We start from the raw sequence: 16,189 nt of genomic DNA on the forward strand, positions 1-16,189 counted from the left end.
ACAAGTAAAAATCGACTGTATAAATAACGGTCTCATTCATTAAATTTTTAAAATTAATATTATTAAAAAATCAAAATAAATATTTCTTTATCTCTAATTTCATAATAGATACTTAAAAAGTTATATATATTTTAAAAATTAATTAAATTATATGTAAACAATATGTTACTGTACAGAAATCAAAATATTTATGAAATTTTTAATAGGGATCAGTAGAGAAACTTGCGAGTAACGATAAATATTAACTTTAATTATAAAATTACAAAAATAAAAATAAAAGAAATTTTAAAATTAAAAGTAAAAAACAAGAGAAAAAACAAAAAAAGAGAACGTGATCAATTTGCGCACCTTCTCTTAAAGTGGCTTCGCCACTGGATCTCTCCTTGTGATTCTTTGAGATAAGGAAGTGTGCGAGCGTTAGTCTCTTAGGTTCTAAAACTGATAATAGTTTGAATTTCGATATCGGAGATTTTTTATTTTTGAACTCTTTCTTCAGGTAATTATTTATCCTTTTTCTTCTTCTCGGTTTTTTTCCGGTCATCTGTTTGTTTATTTGGCAAGGTCTAATGAACTGTAGTGAGCTTACCAAATGGAGGTCAAATTAGAGAAAAAGGACGCAGCTGATTGGGTTTATAGAGGCGAAGGTGCTGCTAACTTAGTCCTCGCTTACGCCGGATCATCTCCCCTCTTTGTGAGTTCATCGACTCTTCATAAAATTTTTCCCTATTTTTTCCCATTGCAGTGTAATCAATTGCCTAATGTCATATAGAAAATTTATCAACCCTTGTTTGAACTGTTTTGCTGATATGCTATGTGTAATACTACAATAAGCAGAATGGGAAGGTAACGAGAATCCAAAAGATAGCTAGGAACGGTTCTTCACATTGTCTGGATGATCACACAGTTTTAACAGAGCATGAAAGGTTGCTATGGAGAGAATTAGAAGAACTAGAATCATCTCCTACAAAAGAATTGGCGGAGTTGCTTTATGTTCGGCATGTCATGAGCCCTTTGTTGGGTCCCAAACACGTTGATGCTGGTGTATGCCTTTTCTTCTTGCTTTTTCTCGTGCTTACTTATTATTATTTTTTCCTTTTTAATGTAAAGCTGGTCCTCACTTTTGTTAATTTCCCGGGGTTCAATTTTTAATTTGGCGTCTTTATGGTCCTTTGAACGCAGATATTTATAGAGTATAATCTATGTATGGGACTTGTGGGTATGATATTGGTTGTCTCTTTGTGAAGACGGTTTAGAAAACCACATGTAACATTTGCTTAATCAATTTGTATAAAACAAATATGTTTAATGAGTTGTTTCTGTCCTTTTAACTTGGCAGATGCATGTCCTAGTTTCTAAAGAATTTCTTGAAACTATAGAGAAAAAAGTGAGCTGCCAGCGTCCTGCTTGGCGAGTTGATGCTGCCAAGATTAATACAGAATGTGATTTTGTGCTTATCATGACCGATCATTCTCTATTTCCTAATGGTAATTACTATATCATGTTCTCTGTGCTGTACTTCCCTTGGATAATTATAATCATTTTTTTTTCACAATTAACTAGTTAGAAAAAGAGTATATTTAATCTGATTGGCTGAGTTTAGTCCAAAGGATATTAATAGTTCAATTCTGTCTTCATGAAACTAAATTCTATTATATTTATTTTTCTTTGATGCAATCACCCCCTTTCTTTTATAGGTTTCTGACTTTTGAGTCAACATTAGGGCATAGTATACATGCTCCCTCACTATAATATGTGCAACTGAATATAAACTACAGCCCCTATCACATGTAATAAATTTGTGAACAGAAGGTCCAAGATTTCCATAAACTGTTTAAAATTGGATTAATTTATTTTATCACATAATATTTACAAATTGTAATTTATTGGGTGGCCTTCATTCCAGGTGTTCGTAATGCTGGGCCCTGCATATCTGTTGAAATAAAGGTATTGATGAGCAATTTAATGTTTTTCACATTTATTTTCTGATTGATGTTAGTTTTGTTTGTTTGTGAGTGTTGTTTTTTCCTTATAGGCTTTATAACTTGCCTATTTGTTTCCATGAAGTAGCCCAAATGTGGATTTCTTCCTTTATCAAGATTCATGGCTGAAAGAAATGTCATTAAAAGGAGCACAACTCGTTTTAGATTACACCAAGTCCTAAAGTTGAGCCAACATGAGGTAATTTTCTACCCTTTATCTCATGGCGTAGTTGCTTCATGCTATATAGATTTACTGTGACAACAGTCATATGTTACTTGATCTGGTGAAACTACCGCTTTTCATATCAGTGTTGTTAATACTAGCTTAAAAGGCTTGTGAACCTCATTGATGAGGCCTTCTCACCATAATTCTGTCCTCTCAAACATGATAATTTTTCAGATATTGGAGTTCAGCCAATATGATCCTCTGGATATTTTCTGTAGTTCCAAGGAAAGAATACATAAAGCTATCAATGATCTCTACAATACTCCACAAAATAATTTCCGTGTGTTCTTAAATGGATCCATTATATTTGGGGGCTTGGGTGGTGGCACAAATAAAACTAGTATCATGATTGAAAAAGCTTTTGAAGATGCATTGAAGGGAGTCATCCAGGCAGAAGATGGTTTGCGTACAAGGAGTTTCATAGAGCTTGTTGCTGAGACAGTCTATAGCTCTCAAGTGCTGGATCGGCTTCTTGAAGTTCAAAAACTTGATAGTTTTGATATCGAAGGGGCAATTCATGCTTATTATAACATTATTTCTCAGCCTTGCATGGCATGTAGTGAATTGGATGAAGCAAGACTTCAACCTAGGTTTGCCTCGTTGCATTCCATTCCTTTGGATGAAAGCTTGAAGATTGTAAGGGATTTTTTAATAGCTGCAACTGCAAAAGACTGTAGTTTGATGATCAGTCTTAAACCAAGAGAAGATATGGATTTTGGGTCTCCATATAGCAATATATATCTGAAATCAACCCACCAAAACTTTGATTACAAGGTAGGCTTTTAACCTATTTCATTTTATCTTAAATTGCATAGTTGATATGAAGTTTCAGAAATTTGGCCAAAATCATGGTGGTATTATTATTTGAACGCATACCGCTTAATCACTCTATCCATCAACAACTTGTGCCAAACCTTTGCTTATAGTTTGATTTTTTCATTTATGCTGCAACTTCCTTAGGTGAATTTCATTGACCTGGATTTGAAACCTTTAAAAAAGATGGAAACCTATTATGAAAAAGACAAGAAGATACTGAAGGCCTATTCTGAGGCAGCAGAAACAAAACATATTAAAGGCAACACTCTGGTTATGGAGGCTTATGAAACTGTAAATTGACATTCAACAAGACTCTGGAGCATTCTCACTTAACTGAAACTCTACCGGTAAGTGCAAGCACGTTTTCTCTTAGTTATTGATATAAGCATGACAAATTTTCATGAATCTGCTCACAAATTTACCATTTTCTTAACTTGGTTTAAAGATTGAATTTCCCTTATAGATATAAATAATTCTATTTCTATTGTCATATATTTCTTGCCTTTTCTTTTTGCAACATGAATGGTCTTTGACTCTTGAATTTGAGTTTATTTTATCCATTGCAAGTTAGGAATGCTATTTTTTGATATATGATGTCTTGAGAACTCTTTAAATCAGACTGAACTACATCTGTCATTCATTGTCCTTGATGTAAAAACTTGATGCTTGTGATAAGTCACATTCCAGCCAACACAGTGAGCCTCAATCCAAGCAAGTTGAAGTTGGCTACTGTGATCACTCTTGCATTCTTTTCTCAATTTAGAGCTAAATTTATGGAGAGGTCAAAACACGCTAAAGCTTAACACTTCTCCGCGTATGATCTTAGGTTTAGCTTGCATCATCTTCTCCATTTCTATAACATAGATGTGTTTGTTATTTCATGCCATCCATGGGTCTATTAACCCCAAAAATCTAGATGGTCGTTATTGACTTTTTCAAAGGTTTAAGAGTGCTATGAGAAATTTTCTATATGATTGCATCGATTAATCTGCAAGCAATTGCATTTGCTGATAGATGTTTGTGGAGATTATTCAGCGGTTTATCATCTGATGGGAATTTAATGAGGATGGAGGATAGAAAGCAGCAAGAGACATTTTTGAGATGTACTCGGAAAAATGACAGTTAACTACTTTCAGTTCTATTCCATCCCAAGACCACGTGAACCCCAAATTCATTTAGGTGGCTTGAATGAATTGGGCATGTTGTAACTCAAATAATAAGGTTTACTTTCAATGATGAAAGTTGAGATTAAGCAGATTTCTTATGACTAAACTTTAAGATCTAACAATCTGTAGTAGACTTCATCATAGATATTCTGCTCTCTTTCAGTTGCTCTTTTCTATGAAATGGCTTATAGGCTTTTCCCTCTCCTTTTATATATCATTTGCAAGAAGAGATAGTTTTGTTTCTTTTAGATTGATTTTTCTTTTAAAGTTAAAAGAATTAAATTCTGGGGAACTAACAAAACAAAAATCAATTGGATTGAATTCTTATAAATTTTTGTATTCCAAACAGAGTTACTGGTTTTGACTTTTCTTGGGAGAAAAGAAGGATTGCACTAAATAATTTGTGTTACCTTTCTGCATTTTTAAGCAACATGATTTTATATCTGATTTTCTGAGATGTAATTTAATGTTGAGCGAACTAGTGGCATTTGAATGTTCAACTTCTATTTTTGTGTCCTATGAGGATTCCAAGTCAACCTATAATAAGGTCCCGTTTGATATTTGAGTTTTAAATTCAAAATGCTTAAAAAACAAGTTTAGATGCTAAAAAAACTGTTTTTTTTTTTTATTTTTATTTTAGTGATTTTTAATTGTTGACTTATTTGCTAATCCTAATTGATTCTAGAGATTTGATTTGATTTGATTAGGATCCTTAATTATCTCTGTAATTATTATTTGATTATTTGCTTCCTGTTTAGATATGATTCTTTGTGTATAAATAGCCATGTAGACATATTGTACAAATCAAGAGTGAAATACAAGAATACTCAAAATTTTCCCAAAAATCTTCATGGTATCAGAGCCTTTTTCCTGATTTTTTGGGTTCAAATTCAATTTTTCCTCTTTAGGGTTTCAAAACCCTAGATTTACTTTTTTGGTACTAACCCATTTAGGAGCCCTTCACTCTCTCACCGCCGGCACCAGAAGAACCGCCGGACTGCCGCCGGCCGACCGACCTGCTCCGACGCCGGAAAAGCTTGCGCGTGAGGCTCACGCGCCACCTTATGTCACTGGTAATAAAAAGCAACCTGATGAGCGTGATCCAGATTTTCCTCAATGGGACTCAAATAATTGTCTTGTTATGACATGGTTACTGAACTCGATGCAACCTAATATCTCTAAGTCCTATTTGTTAATTGATACTGCTGCAAAAATATGGAAAGCTTTGTCCTTAACTTATTCCAAGATTGGGAATGATGCCCAAATTTATGATATTCGGAATAAGATTCATGGTACTAAGCAAGGAGAAATGACTATCTCCCAATTTTATTCTGAGTTATGTGGCTTATGGCAGGAACTTGATTACTATCAAGACTTTCAGGCAGACTGCACTGGAGATACAGTCAAATTTCAGAGAATGATTGAAAAGGAGCGGGTCTATGATTTTCTTGCAGGGTTGAATAATGAATATGATCCAATTCGAGTCCAAGTGTTGGGAAGAAATCCTTTTCCTTCTCTACAAGAGGCCCACGCTCATGTTCAACAAGAGGAAAGTCGTCGACATGCTATGCTCTATACTGCACCAGTTGAAAAGGCTGGGTTGACTACTAGTTTGAGCACACCACAGCCTCCTACTTCTGAGAAAGATCAATTACACTGTGACTATTGTGGGAAACCGAGGCATACCAAAGAGACTTGTTGGAAGTTACATGGTCGTCCCACTAGAGGTCGTGGAGGAAAACGAGGTACCTCTAGAAATCAAGCTAATTTAGCAGAAACTGTGGAGGAGCCTTTAAGGAGACAACAACGACTGAGTTTCTTTCCGCTAATGAACTTCAGAGTCTCAAGCGCCTCTTGTCTCATATTGACACCTCTTCATCCTCTGGTGCCACATCTAACTTTGTAAAGTCAGGTAATGCTTCCTCTTTTAATAATGTTCCATGGATTATCAATTCTGGTGCGAATAGACATATGACAGGCTCTTCTAAAGGCTTTCTCAATTATTCTCCTTCTCTAACCAAAGATAGTGTCAGAATTGCTGATGGCTCTTTTACTCCAATATCCGGAACAGGTTCTGTTATTTGCACATCCAACATTAAATTATCATCTGTCCTTCATGTTCCCCACTTTCCTGTCAACCTTTTATCTGTCAGTGCTATCACCAATGCCCTTAACTGTAAACTTGAATTCTTTCCTGATCATTGTATTATTCAGGATCTTCGCACAGGGAAGAGGATTGGCAATGGTAGGCTGCATGATGGCTTATACATGTTGGAGAGTGATCCGGGTTCTTCGATATCTCAAGCTTGTTTTGGAGAAAATAAGGATGTCAATCGGGAAATAATACAATGGCACCGGCGATTAGGACATCCATCATTTTTTGTCTTAGAAAAACTTTATCCTGATTTGTTTGCTAAAACCCAGTTTGGCTCTTTATTTTGTGATGCTTGTGAGTATGCTAAACACACTAGAACATCCTATCCTTTGAGTCATAATAAAAGTCAAATTCCTTTTGCAACTATTCATTCTGATGTTTGGGGGCCTACTCAAACTGTCTCCTTATCTGGTAATCGATGGTTTGTCACCTTTATTGATTGTTGCACTCGAATGACTTGGGTCTATCTGATTAAAGCTAAAAGTGATGTTTTTTCTTGTTTTCAATCTTTTCATAAGATGATTTGTACTCAATTTGATACTAAGGTGAAAATTTTGAGAACTGACAATGGAAGAGAATACATGGATAGTAGCTTTTCTGCCTATTTGGAGAGTAATGGGATAGTACACCAGACTAGTTGTCCTTATACTAGTGCTCAAAATGGCGTTGCTGAGAGAAAAAATAGACATCTATTGGAGGTAGCTCGATCTCTTATGTTCACCATGAATCTACCCAAAGCATATTGGGGAGATGCAGTTCTTGTATCTGCTTACCTTATAAATAGAATGCCTCTCAAGACCCTTGACTTTATGAGTCCTTTGGCAGTTCTACAAGGGAAGAATTCATACGTTGTTCCACCAAAATATTTGGGTGTGTTTGTTTTGTCCATACTAGAACGGCAGGGAATTGGACCCCAAGGCCCTTAAATGTGTGTTTGTTGGGTATTCTCCGACACAGAAGGGATATAGGTGTTATCACCCTCCCTCTAGAAAATACTTAGTCAGTATGGATGTTACCTTTCGAGAAACTGAACCCTACTTCAATACCACCCACTCACCTCTTCAGGGGGAGAATAATGAGCAAGAAGAGGTGATCCAAAATTGTGTGATTCCGGATAATATGGTTCAACTAGAGAGTTTGAGTTCTAATCGACAGGGGGAGATGTCCAATCAGGGAGGAAGAATTGGTCGTTTGGACAAGCCAGATTTGAGAAGGTATTCAAGGAGAGACAAGGCAGAAGAGGCCATTATGCAGTCTACTCAGAGTCAAGAATCTTCTTCTGGTGAGTTATCCACAACTCTTGAATGCTTCAATGATTTAGATAAACCGATTGCACAAAGAAAAGGGGTCAGATCTTGTACTAAACATCCTATTTCTAACTTTGTTTCTTATGAATCCTTGTCTCCTTCCTATAGAGCCTTTGCCTTGTCTATTTCCTCTGTGTCTATTCCACAGGATTGGAAGAAAGCTCTTGCAGAACCTAAATGGAAGGAAGCAATGATTGAAGAGATGAAAGCATTGGCTAAAAATGAGACCTGGGAGCTCGTCACTCTTCCACCTGGAAAGAAACTCGTTGGCTGTAAGTGGGTGTTCACAGTGAAACACAAAGCTGATGGTACAATTGAACGATTTAAGGCCAGATTGGTTGCTAAAGGTTTCACCCAAACCTATGGAGTGGATTATCAAGAGACATTTGCCCCAGTTGCAAAAATGAATTCAATCAGAGTTCTGTTATCTTGCGCGGCCAACTTGGACTGGGACTTGCAACAGTTTGATGTGAAGAATGCTTTCCTCCATGGAGATTTAGAGGAAGAAGTATTCATGGAAATTCCTCCTGGGTTCGCTGATGAGAAGACACAAGGAAAGGTGTGCAAGTTAAAAAAGGCTTTGTATGGGCTAAAACAATCTCCCAGAGCTTGGTTTGACAGGTTTAGCAGAGCCATGATGTCCTTCGGTTACCAACAAAGCAATGCTGATCACACTCTGTTTATCAAACATCATAAGGGTAAGACCACCCTTCTTATTGTGTATGTTGATGATATAGTGGTGACAGGTGATGACAAAGAGGAAATGGCTCAACTAAAGAGGTTGTTAGCTCAGGAATTTGAAATCAAAGATCTGGGAAAACTGCAATATTTTCTAGGTATCGAGGTGGCTAGATCAGAAAAAGGAATTTTCATCTCTCAAAGAAAGTACATTCTGGATCTTTTGGGAGAAACTGGTATGATGGGGTGTAAACCAGCAGAATCTCCCATCGAAAGTAATCACAAGCTGAAAGCAGGAACTGGTGAGTCCGTGGATATTGGAAGATATCAGAGATTGGTAGGAAGGTTGATTTATCTCTCACACACTCGACCGGATATAGCCTATGCTGTTAGGTTAGTCAGCCAATTCATGCATGACCCTCGCGAGACTCATATGCAAGCTGTACTTCGCATCTTGAGATACCTAAAGTCTGCGCCAGGGAAAGGGCTTCTTTATTCCAAACATGGTCATCTCCGAATTGAAACTTTTACAGATGCAGATTGGGCAGGATCTCTCGATGACAGGAGATCCACATCTGGCTACTGCACAGTTGTGGGGGGAAACCTTGTCACTTGGAGGAGTAAAAAACAAAGTGTTGTTGCTCGGTCAAGTGCGGAAGCAGAATACAGAGCATCTCAATTAATGTTGTTTGATTAATAAATTTAAAAAAGTGATTCTCTCAATAACAACTACTGATGACAAGCAGGCCCTAAATGGTTTGGCTATTTCTTGAATTTTCTTAGTTGTTTTTCAACTTGTATAGCATCACCTCTTGAAGTTATACCTGAAGATTTTGTAGAAATTTAATTGTGGGGTTGGTAAGCATATTTCATTGACTATGAATAGTGCTACATTGGGCTTTTCACATTATCATTTTGAAGTACTTACTATTATTTTGCAACTTTTCGTCAGTACCCATTTGCATTTTTTATAGCACTAGAATCTCTCTCTCTTTTTCTCTAACACATCCATTTTAGAAAATTTTAGCATTTCAATAATTTACATGTGATATACTCTTCTGGCCCCTTGAATTTCTAAATTTTGTCTGTCTTGTGCACAGCAACTGTATGAAGATAAGCAAGACTGATAACCGGACATGGTATCCTGCAGCCAAGATTTGAAGGTCTGACGGGTGTTGTGGGATTTTCCAAGTAGAACAAACGGGCAGAAGTGGTCCAATACATTGGCAGCAGAGTGCAGCTTTGCCATGTGCTTGATAATGAGGTGCTTAATTCATTGAATGTATCTGTGTCTATAAGAACAGGACCTTTATAGGACCTCTGAAGTATGTACAACAAAACAATGGCATAAAAATGGAGTAGATTAATGCACTGTTGCATTAATTTAAACAAATTCATTTCTGCAACTTACCCATCACCAGAAATCCAATAATGCAATTATTGAATAAATTTAATGGAAGGAACCATTTTGGGTGTCAGTGCTGAATCTGGTCTATGTGTGGACATGGACGCAATTTCCGTATCCATGGAGGGTATGGATGAGCAATTGTGAGCCACTAGCATCCCTTTTAGCCAATAATTTTTCTTTTTTGGGTACAACTCTTAGCTAATAATTTGCTAAGCTGGAGTGTGAAATCTGAAAAATTAACTGTTGCTAATATGAGAAGATCAAATGTGAAGGCATGTTCAAAGTAGCTAGTAAATTTTGCATTCGATGAAGTATTGTGGGTAAGAGTTTATCCAATCAAGAACCTTCTGACAGGCTAAGTAAATGTTGTATTATATAATTTTTTTGCATGATGAGAGAAAAACAACTGCAAAATAAAATTTTATATGGCACTCTGGATCTTTCCATGCCTACTGTGCCAACCTGTTCCACTTCACTACAAAATTTTCTGGCTGCTGTCAGAAAAATGTCCTTATTTAACTTTGTTAGGAGTTGGCTTTTTCTCTAAGTTGGGATGTTTTATCTGTTATTATTCTATTTATTCCTAAACATTTCCCTGGGCATGTTCTTCTTACACTCACGCTGCAGCACTTTATCAGGGTGTAGGATATGGCATAAATATTTAATTTTTCTTATACAGACACTCTGAAAGTACAGAGGAATCTTACATTATTTTTCTGGTGCAGAAAACTATAGTGGAGCTGCTCTGTTCAAAATGCAGGCAGAAAGTGATGAAGTTAATTGCAACAATAGAAGGGATAACTTGACTTCTGTGTTCTTGACTCGACTGAGTATACAGTGACCGTGATTGGTGAAGCTGACCCATTGAAGATTGTTAACAAGGTCAGGAAATCTCGAAGCTCTGCAGCAATTGAGAGCATAGGGCCTTCCAAGGAAGAGAAGAAGGATGATAAAGGTTCATTGAGGAAAGAAGTGATCGTTCCTTGTGCTCCAACGACATGTCAGAGATGCGATGTCTGGTACGTGGTTGGTGATGAATTTTGAGAGTTATTGTTGTATCATGTGAACAAGAAAAAAAGAAATTTCCCCTTTACGAAGTAGATTTTGTAGTTAGAGTTTATCAAAATGTTATGTTTCATGTACCAATCATCTGTATATTCTATTGCATGTGAATGAAAATTTTCTTTTAGCTACTTTGTTCTTTCTCCCACATATCTTTTGGTTCCATTTCTTGTATATTATACTTCCTGATTGAACTCCTCATAAGATTTGAATCAACCAGGGTTTGCAGTTGCAGGCATTTATCTTGAATCTGAACAAGAGCAAGTTAGATTTTATTTACTTATGGTTACTGGCCTTTGATTTGATTTTTCTTAGCAAGTATAACACCAATAAAATAGATTTAGAGGCTGTTTCTTCTTCTTCTTTCTCTTTGAATAGTAATAAGTGGTGTTTGCCTTGGGGCTTCAGCCTTCAAGGTTGCTTGACAGCTTAAGCAGTTAAGCTCCTCAGCCCCATTTGTCGCCACCTATACATGTCTCGTGGCAGGGCCATGTGCCTTGGAGAAAAAAAGGAAGTGATGGTTAGAGTAGCATTGAAGACTTTTAACACTTCCTTCTTTTAATAACTTTATATATATTAAAAAATATATTTTTTTATTAACGTTTTAATTATATCTATTTTAAATTGATTAAATTTTATTAAATTTTAAAAAAAATTTTAAAAAATTTTTAAAATAAAATAAATATAATTATGATAATTAATTTATATATTATTATAATTTTAAAAAATAAACTATAACTTTAAGATAATAAATAAATAAAAATTAAGGACTAATAAAAATAAAAAATTATATTCTTTCTCAATTAAAATGTCTTATCTAATTAATAATTCAGATATTATCTCAAGAGTAACCGTCATCGTAAAACTATATACTGAAATTAAATATTTTATTTTTGAAACTTGAGGTAAATTCATAAGGGAATACCCAGTTGAAAATTTCCAAGGACATGGCGTCTGGATTAATAATCTGTTTGTTTATTGGGGGCACGAATAACGTTATTCAAATCCTTTACTCTAATTTCGAAATCATCAGTGGCAATGAGTTCGAAATCATCAGAGACAATGAGAGAATACTAGTTCTTCAAGCCAAAGTCCAACAAAAGCCTTAACGTCTATACGCTTGAAGATGTAGAAGAAGAACAATAACATGCCAGCTCTCCCCAAAACTGAAACAGGCAGCTTCTGCCATTCTCTTTTGTTCCATAGCCAAAAATCTCATTCATCCCCCAAGCTGTTGAGGAATATTCTTCTTCAACCCTTGACAATATATCCACCCGTAGTTCGTTCTGCTTTAGAGATCTACACTGCCATTTTCATGTCAATTCTCTCATAGGGATCATAACCTATAAGTTCAAAGTCTGATGCCCGAAATGAACCAATCTCCATTTTATGGGGATTTATCCTCAGAATCTGCAATCAAGGAACAAGAGCATCTGTAAGTAAGAGAAATAGGACACAAATAGTAGCAATATAACAGTAAAAAAATTGAAATCCACCATAGATTGGCATCATCTACTTAATGTTTCTTATTTGTATGTCATTCCAAAGTATGTAGCACTCCTGCTGTGGAGGATATGGTCTGTCATTTCTCATGTTTAAAACATTGCCATAAACTAAAACCAGCCTAGCCGTTGAAAGATTCTCGGAAGCAACAAATAAAAGATTCTCAGTCATTAGGTGGGAGCGTCAAAATGTAATTTAAACAACTCTCTCTTATTGCTGAAGCAAAAAGGTGAGCGTAGCTACCTTCTTCAAATTTTATTTCTCTCTTGGTGAAGGTTATGAATTTTTTCCCTCCATTTTCATTTTTTTCTGATCCACCTCCTCAAGTCAAAGGTATCAATTATCATGGCATGTAGGTTTTAAGAGTTTTAATCAATCTAACTGAATTCTGAATACTATAATATCTCACTGGAAAAGGTCTAGGAAGCTTCTGAAGCTGCTTCTGCAGAGGCCCAATGCGGTTTTTATAAATATAAGCATCTCCAATCACATGGATGAAATCACCTTGTCAATAACATCATCTAGTTGATTAAATCCTTGGCCAGTGTAATCAGCATGCATGTCTGTATATCTGTAGAAAAAATTTAAAGACGATAATCTAAAAATTAAACAAAAAGACATTGAAATCTCTTACGAGGAATCCTAACCACTAACCTAGCACCAAAATGTCTCCATTAGAAGCCACATATGGGTCCTAAGTTACCCTCTTCTCTATTTTTCAGGCCAATACTAATAAAATAGATGCGTCAGTTGTGTTTGCACCGACAAGGTAATTTCTCTTAGTCTGATGCTCAAGAGGTTACCTGTCAAGGTAGTTTCTGGAAGCATTTCCATCCCATATGTGAACATCTTTCTCCTGTAGAACCTATTGCAAGAAAACCAAATTCTCTCCAGAATGTAATTAATATAATAAAGCTACAAAACTTCAGTAAATATATCTTCATGCTCAAACTTGGTTATTGCTTAACCAACTGGTGTATAATTGCTTAGCCTTAGTAACAGCAATGGAGTAAAATTAAATGACATCATACACAAATCTTGTCACGAGTAGAAGTGGAAGAACAAAAAAATTAAACCAAACAAATTGTTTTTAATGAGTAGGGTAGCAGTGTTTTTCAAATTGTTCAAGTATTTGATTGCTTAAGGAAAAAGAGAACAGCATAATTCAAAGCTCTCGAAGATATTATCACCTTTGCATTTGTTGAACCACTAATAAACCATAGAAGTTCTTCAACAACTCCTCCCCAAAACACTCCCTGTGTATTCAGAAAATGATAGCCACAAGTAGCATTTTAGATAATGCAGATGAAAAATATTCCATAACCGCATAATAACCTCTGGCGAGTATTTGACAAGTGAAAACTATCAATATTTATAAACCAAACGAGATGAATTTTTAGAAGGGAACCAATACCTTGGTTGTAAAAAGTGGAAAAGATCGGCGCAGATTGAAATGCATCTATAAGTGTAGCAATTATCAATAGTGCAGGACAACATATCTTTCAATGAGGCAGAAGAAACAGAGATAACAATGTGAAACAGAAATGAACAGAAACATATATAGAGATTTCAAGTTTGGTAAATACCTGACACCCAAATTTTGATGGAGTACCACTCCCTGTCTGGTCATCTTTCAGGGTTCCACTTGAAATAATTTTCTCAACTAATCTTAGATATATATACCCATTGTGTTTCTCAAAGATAAACTTTGGAAGACTGGGAAAAATTCTCAAAACTGGTTGAATTTAGATTACCATTAGACTTTGCTGCAGTTCTTTCAAAATGAGTTCTATTTTTCTGAATTCTTTACACGAACATAAGTCACAAAAGAATATCGAATATTGTTTTCCACTAATGGCAGAGAAGAATACCAAAGCTGAAATAGAGAAGAATCAACAGCTGGAATGAAGGTGTCACATTTGATGCTGGTCTCAATTTCAGTAATGTGGATGGCATCACATCCTGGTGCATTAATTGTTTCCCTGAATCAAAAATATCAATATTTGCCAATGTGGACAGCTGCTAGTGTGCAATTTATTTATTCAGAAGCACATTACCTCAATATCTGACCACCTCCTATAATAAACACCCTCTCAATTGAGAAAGAGTAAGGTGCTTCTGCTAATAATTCCAAAGCTGATGGTATGCTTCCACAAACTACAACATTTTCTGCAGCTGTAATATCAGAACTTCCAGAGCGAGTCAGGACAACATTCAAGCGTCCTGGTAGGGGTCTGTACCTGAGGGGAATGCTCTCCCATGTTTTCCTACCCATCACCACTGCATTCTTTTTCCCAGGATTTGATGTGGTCAATGTAAGCTTCTTGAAAAAATTAAGGTCAGATGGTAATCTCCATGGTAACTTCCCATCCTTCCCAATGCCCATATCATGAGTTGCAGCAACCACAACTTCATAACTCCTAGGATCAGGATGCAAATTGGCATCACCACTAGGAAAGCTCCTTGAAGCATCACCAGACACAGTAGAAGATCTTCTGTAAGTTCTGTACTCTGAAGTTATGTAAGATGCTCTTTGTAGTTTCGAGGCTGCCGAAACAAGACGATTATTGCAGAAGCTATTTTTAGCAGAACTCAGTAAAACCTGAAAATGAATAAATGCAACTAAGACAAAGACACAACTTAATTCAGAATAACAATTCCAAGAATCATAACAATGCTCACATAAAAAATATTTTAGAAAGCAGATAGGGATGTAGGTGGATAATTTTTTTGGGTTCCAACTGCATAGAAACATGCTCATTAAAAAACAAATTGAATGTTCAGAAATCAATGAGAAGTCTGAAAGTAGTCCTTATAATGACCTCAGCAACCTAGTTACCCTGTTGATAAAGATTGCAACTTTGCTCAGTACTCATATAAAGGTTCGCCTAGAACCCACAAGAAAGAATGTAGCAGTATGATAGCTGAGAGAACAATAAGGATATTTCATAAAAACCTTCGAAAAAAGCATACTCTTCTGAGTGCAACTCTGTATCAACATCTGCATATCTGCTGAAGGCTAGCCAGATCCAGTAATCTGTCTCCAACAGGTGAAAAAAAAGGAAATTCTTCTTCACAAAAGAAACAACGAAAATAAGAAAAAGAGAAACAGCAGTACAAGAACACTTCCAAATTTGTTCAGTATTACAGAGATTTTCTGCAATCAAAGAAGATTAAAAAAAAAAAAAAAAGAACTACATATAATTCGTAAATAGCGAGCGTCTTCCAAGCAAACATCGGTCACTCTGTGAAGACTGAAGGGTCCTTTCCGTTGAATAACAAATTGGTTACTTTTAAAAAATATAAAATTATCATTGAAGGAAGTCGCATAACTCATACAAGTAAACTCTATAAGAATTTCACTCGCACCAACAGAGAAAGGGAGAGTGGTTAGGGTTTCCAATCGCCAAAATGTCACGAGCGCTTAGGCGATTTTCCGATGACGGAATTCGGAAGAAGCTTTCATTGATGGGAAGGAAAGGTATAAACTACACAGGGACCAGAGAAGATAACCGGAGGCAAGCAAAACTGAAAAGAACAACCATTTTTTCGTATAAAACATTTTAAAAATAATTTTCTGATTATAAAAAATTAATTTGCCTTAATTTGCTCATTTAAAAATATATATTAATACAATTACGTACATATTGTTAATATGTTTTATCTTTTAATATAACAATTAAATAATAAAAATAATTTTAAATTTTCAAAAATATTTTTATAAAAAATAATAATAATTTCATATCAAAAGCTATTTCCTAAGTATAAATTATTTTGGCTTGGTTTGATAAACATACATGGTTGGATTATATATACTGCACTTGCAAAGACTAACTCATTCTGAACCTTTCATATAATCATGAGAAATAATGTTTTGCAACAGTAAAAC

General features: G+C 35.6%; 3 protein-coding genes across 5 annotated transcripts; 2 read left to right on the forward strand and 1 right to left on the reverse strand.

The window, feature by feature from the left end:
• Window positions 1-336: 336 nt before the first annotated feature.
• Window positions 337-10,928, forward strand: LOC110606531 (inositol-pentakisphosphate 2-kinase). Of its 3 annotated transcripts, none has more exons than XR_006349380.1 (10): window positions 337-496; window positions 578-691; window positions 835-1,041; window positions 1,337-1,484; window positions 1,904-1,944; window positions 2,068-2,178; window positions 2,380-2,979; window positions 3,166-3,368; window positions 9,428-10,055; window positions 10,461-10,928. XR_006349380.1 is itself a non-coding variant. In XM_043953196.1 (9 exons), exons 2-8 carry the CDS (start codon window positions 590-592, stop codon window positions 3,319-3,321), a joined length of 1,365 nt encoding a protein of 454 aa, XP_043809131.1. In that variant the 5' UTR covers window positions 337-496; window positions 578-589; the 3' UTR covers window positions 3,322-3,368; window positions 4,036-4,397. The 3 variants fall into 3 exon arrangements, 1 of the variants encoding a protein (XP_043809131.1); XR_002486525.2 differs by having other exon boundaries at window positions 9,428-9,591; XM_043953196.1 differs by lacking the exons at window positions 9,428-10,055; window positions 10,461-10,928 and adding an exon at window positions 4,036-4,397.
• Window positions 3,992-6,732, forward strand: LOC122722509. The gene is made up of 3 exons (XM_043953498.1): window positions 3,992-4,142; window positions 5,141-6,099; window positions 6,402-6,732. Exons 1-2 carry the CDS (start codon window positions 3,992-3,994, stop codon window positions 6,091-6,093), a joined length of 1,104 nt encoding a protein of 367 aa, XP_043809433.1. The 3' UTR covers window positions 6,094-6,099; window positions 6,402-6,732.
• An 824-nt stretch (window positions 10,929-11,752) lies between the features above and the next one.
• Window positions 11,753-15,864, reverse strand: LOC110606532 (bifunctional dihydrofolate reductase-thymidylate synthase). The gene is given in 9 exon segments (XM_043953195.1): window positions 11,753-12,207; window positions 12,805-12,871; window positions 12,955-13,029; window positions 13,104-13,165; window positions 13,491-13,556; window positions 13,715-13,759; window positions 13,887-14,045; window positions 14,048-14,282; window positions 14,358-15,864. Coding segments are annotated over 9 exon segments (1,524 nt in total). The 5' UTR covers window positions 15,062-15,864; the 3' UTR covers window positions 11,753-12,096.
• Window positions 15,865-16,189: the final 325 nt, after the last annotated feature.

This window comes from Manihot esculenta, chromosome 18 (assembly GCF_001659605.2).
Source record: "Manihot esculenta cultivar AM560-2 chromosome 18, M.esculenta_v8, whole genome shotgun sequence".
Taxonomy (NCBI): Eukaryota; Viridiplantae; Streptophyta; class Magnoliopsida; order Malpighiales; family Euphorbiaceae; genus Manihot; species Manihot esculenta.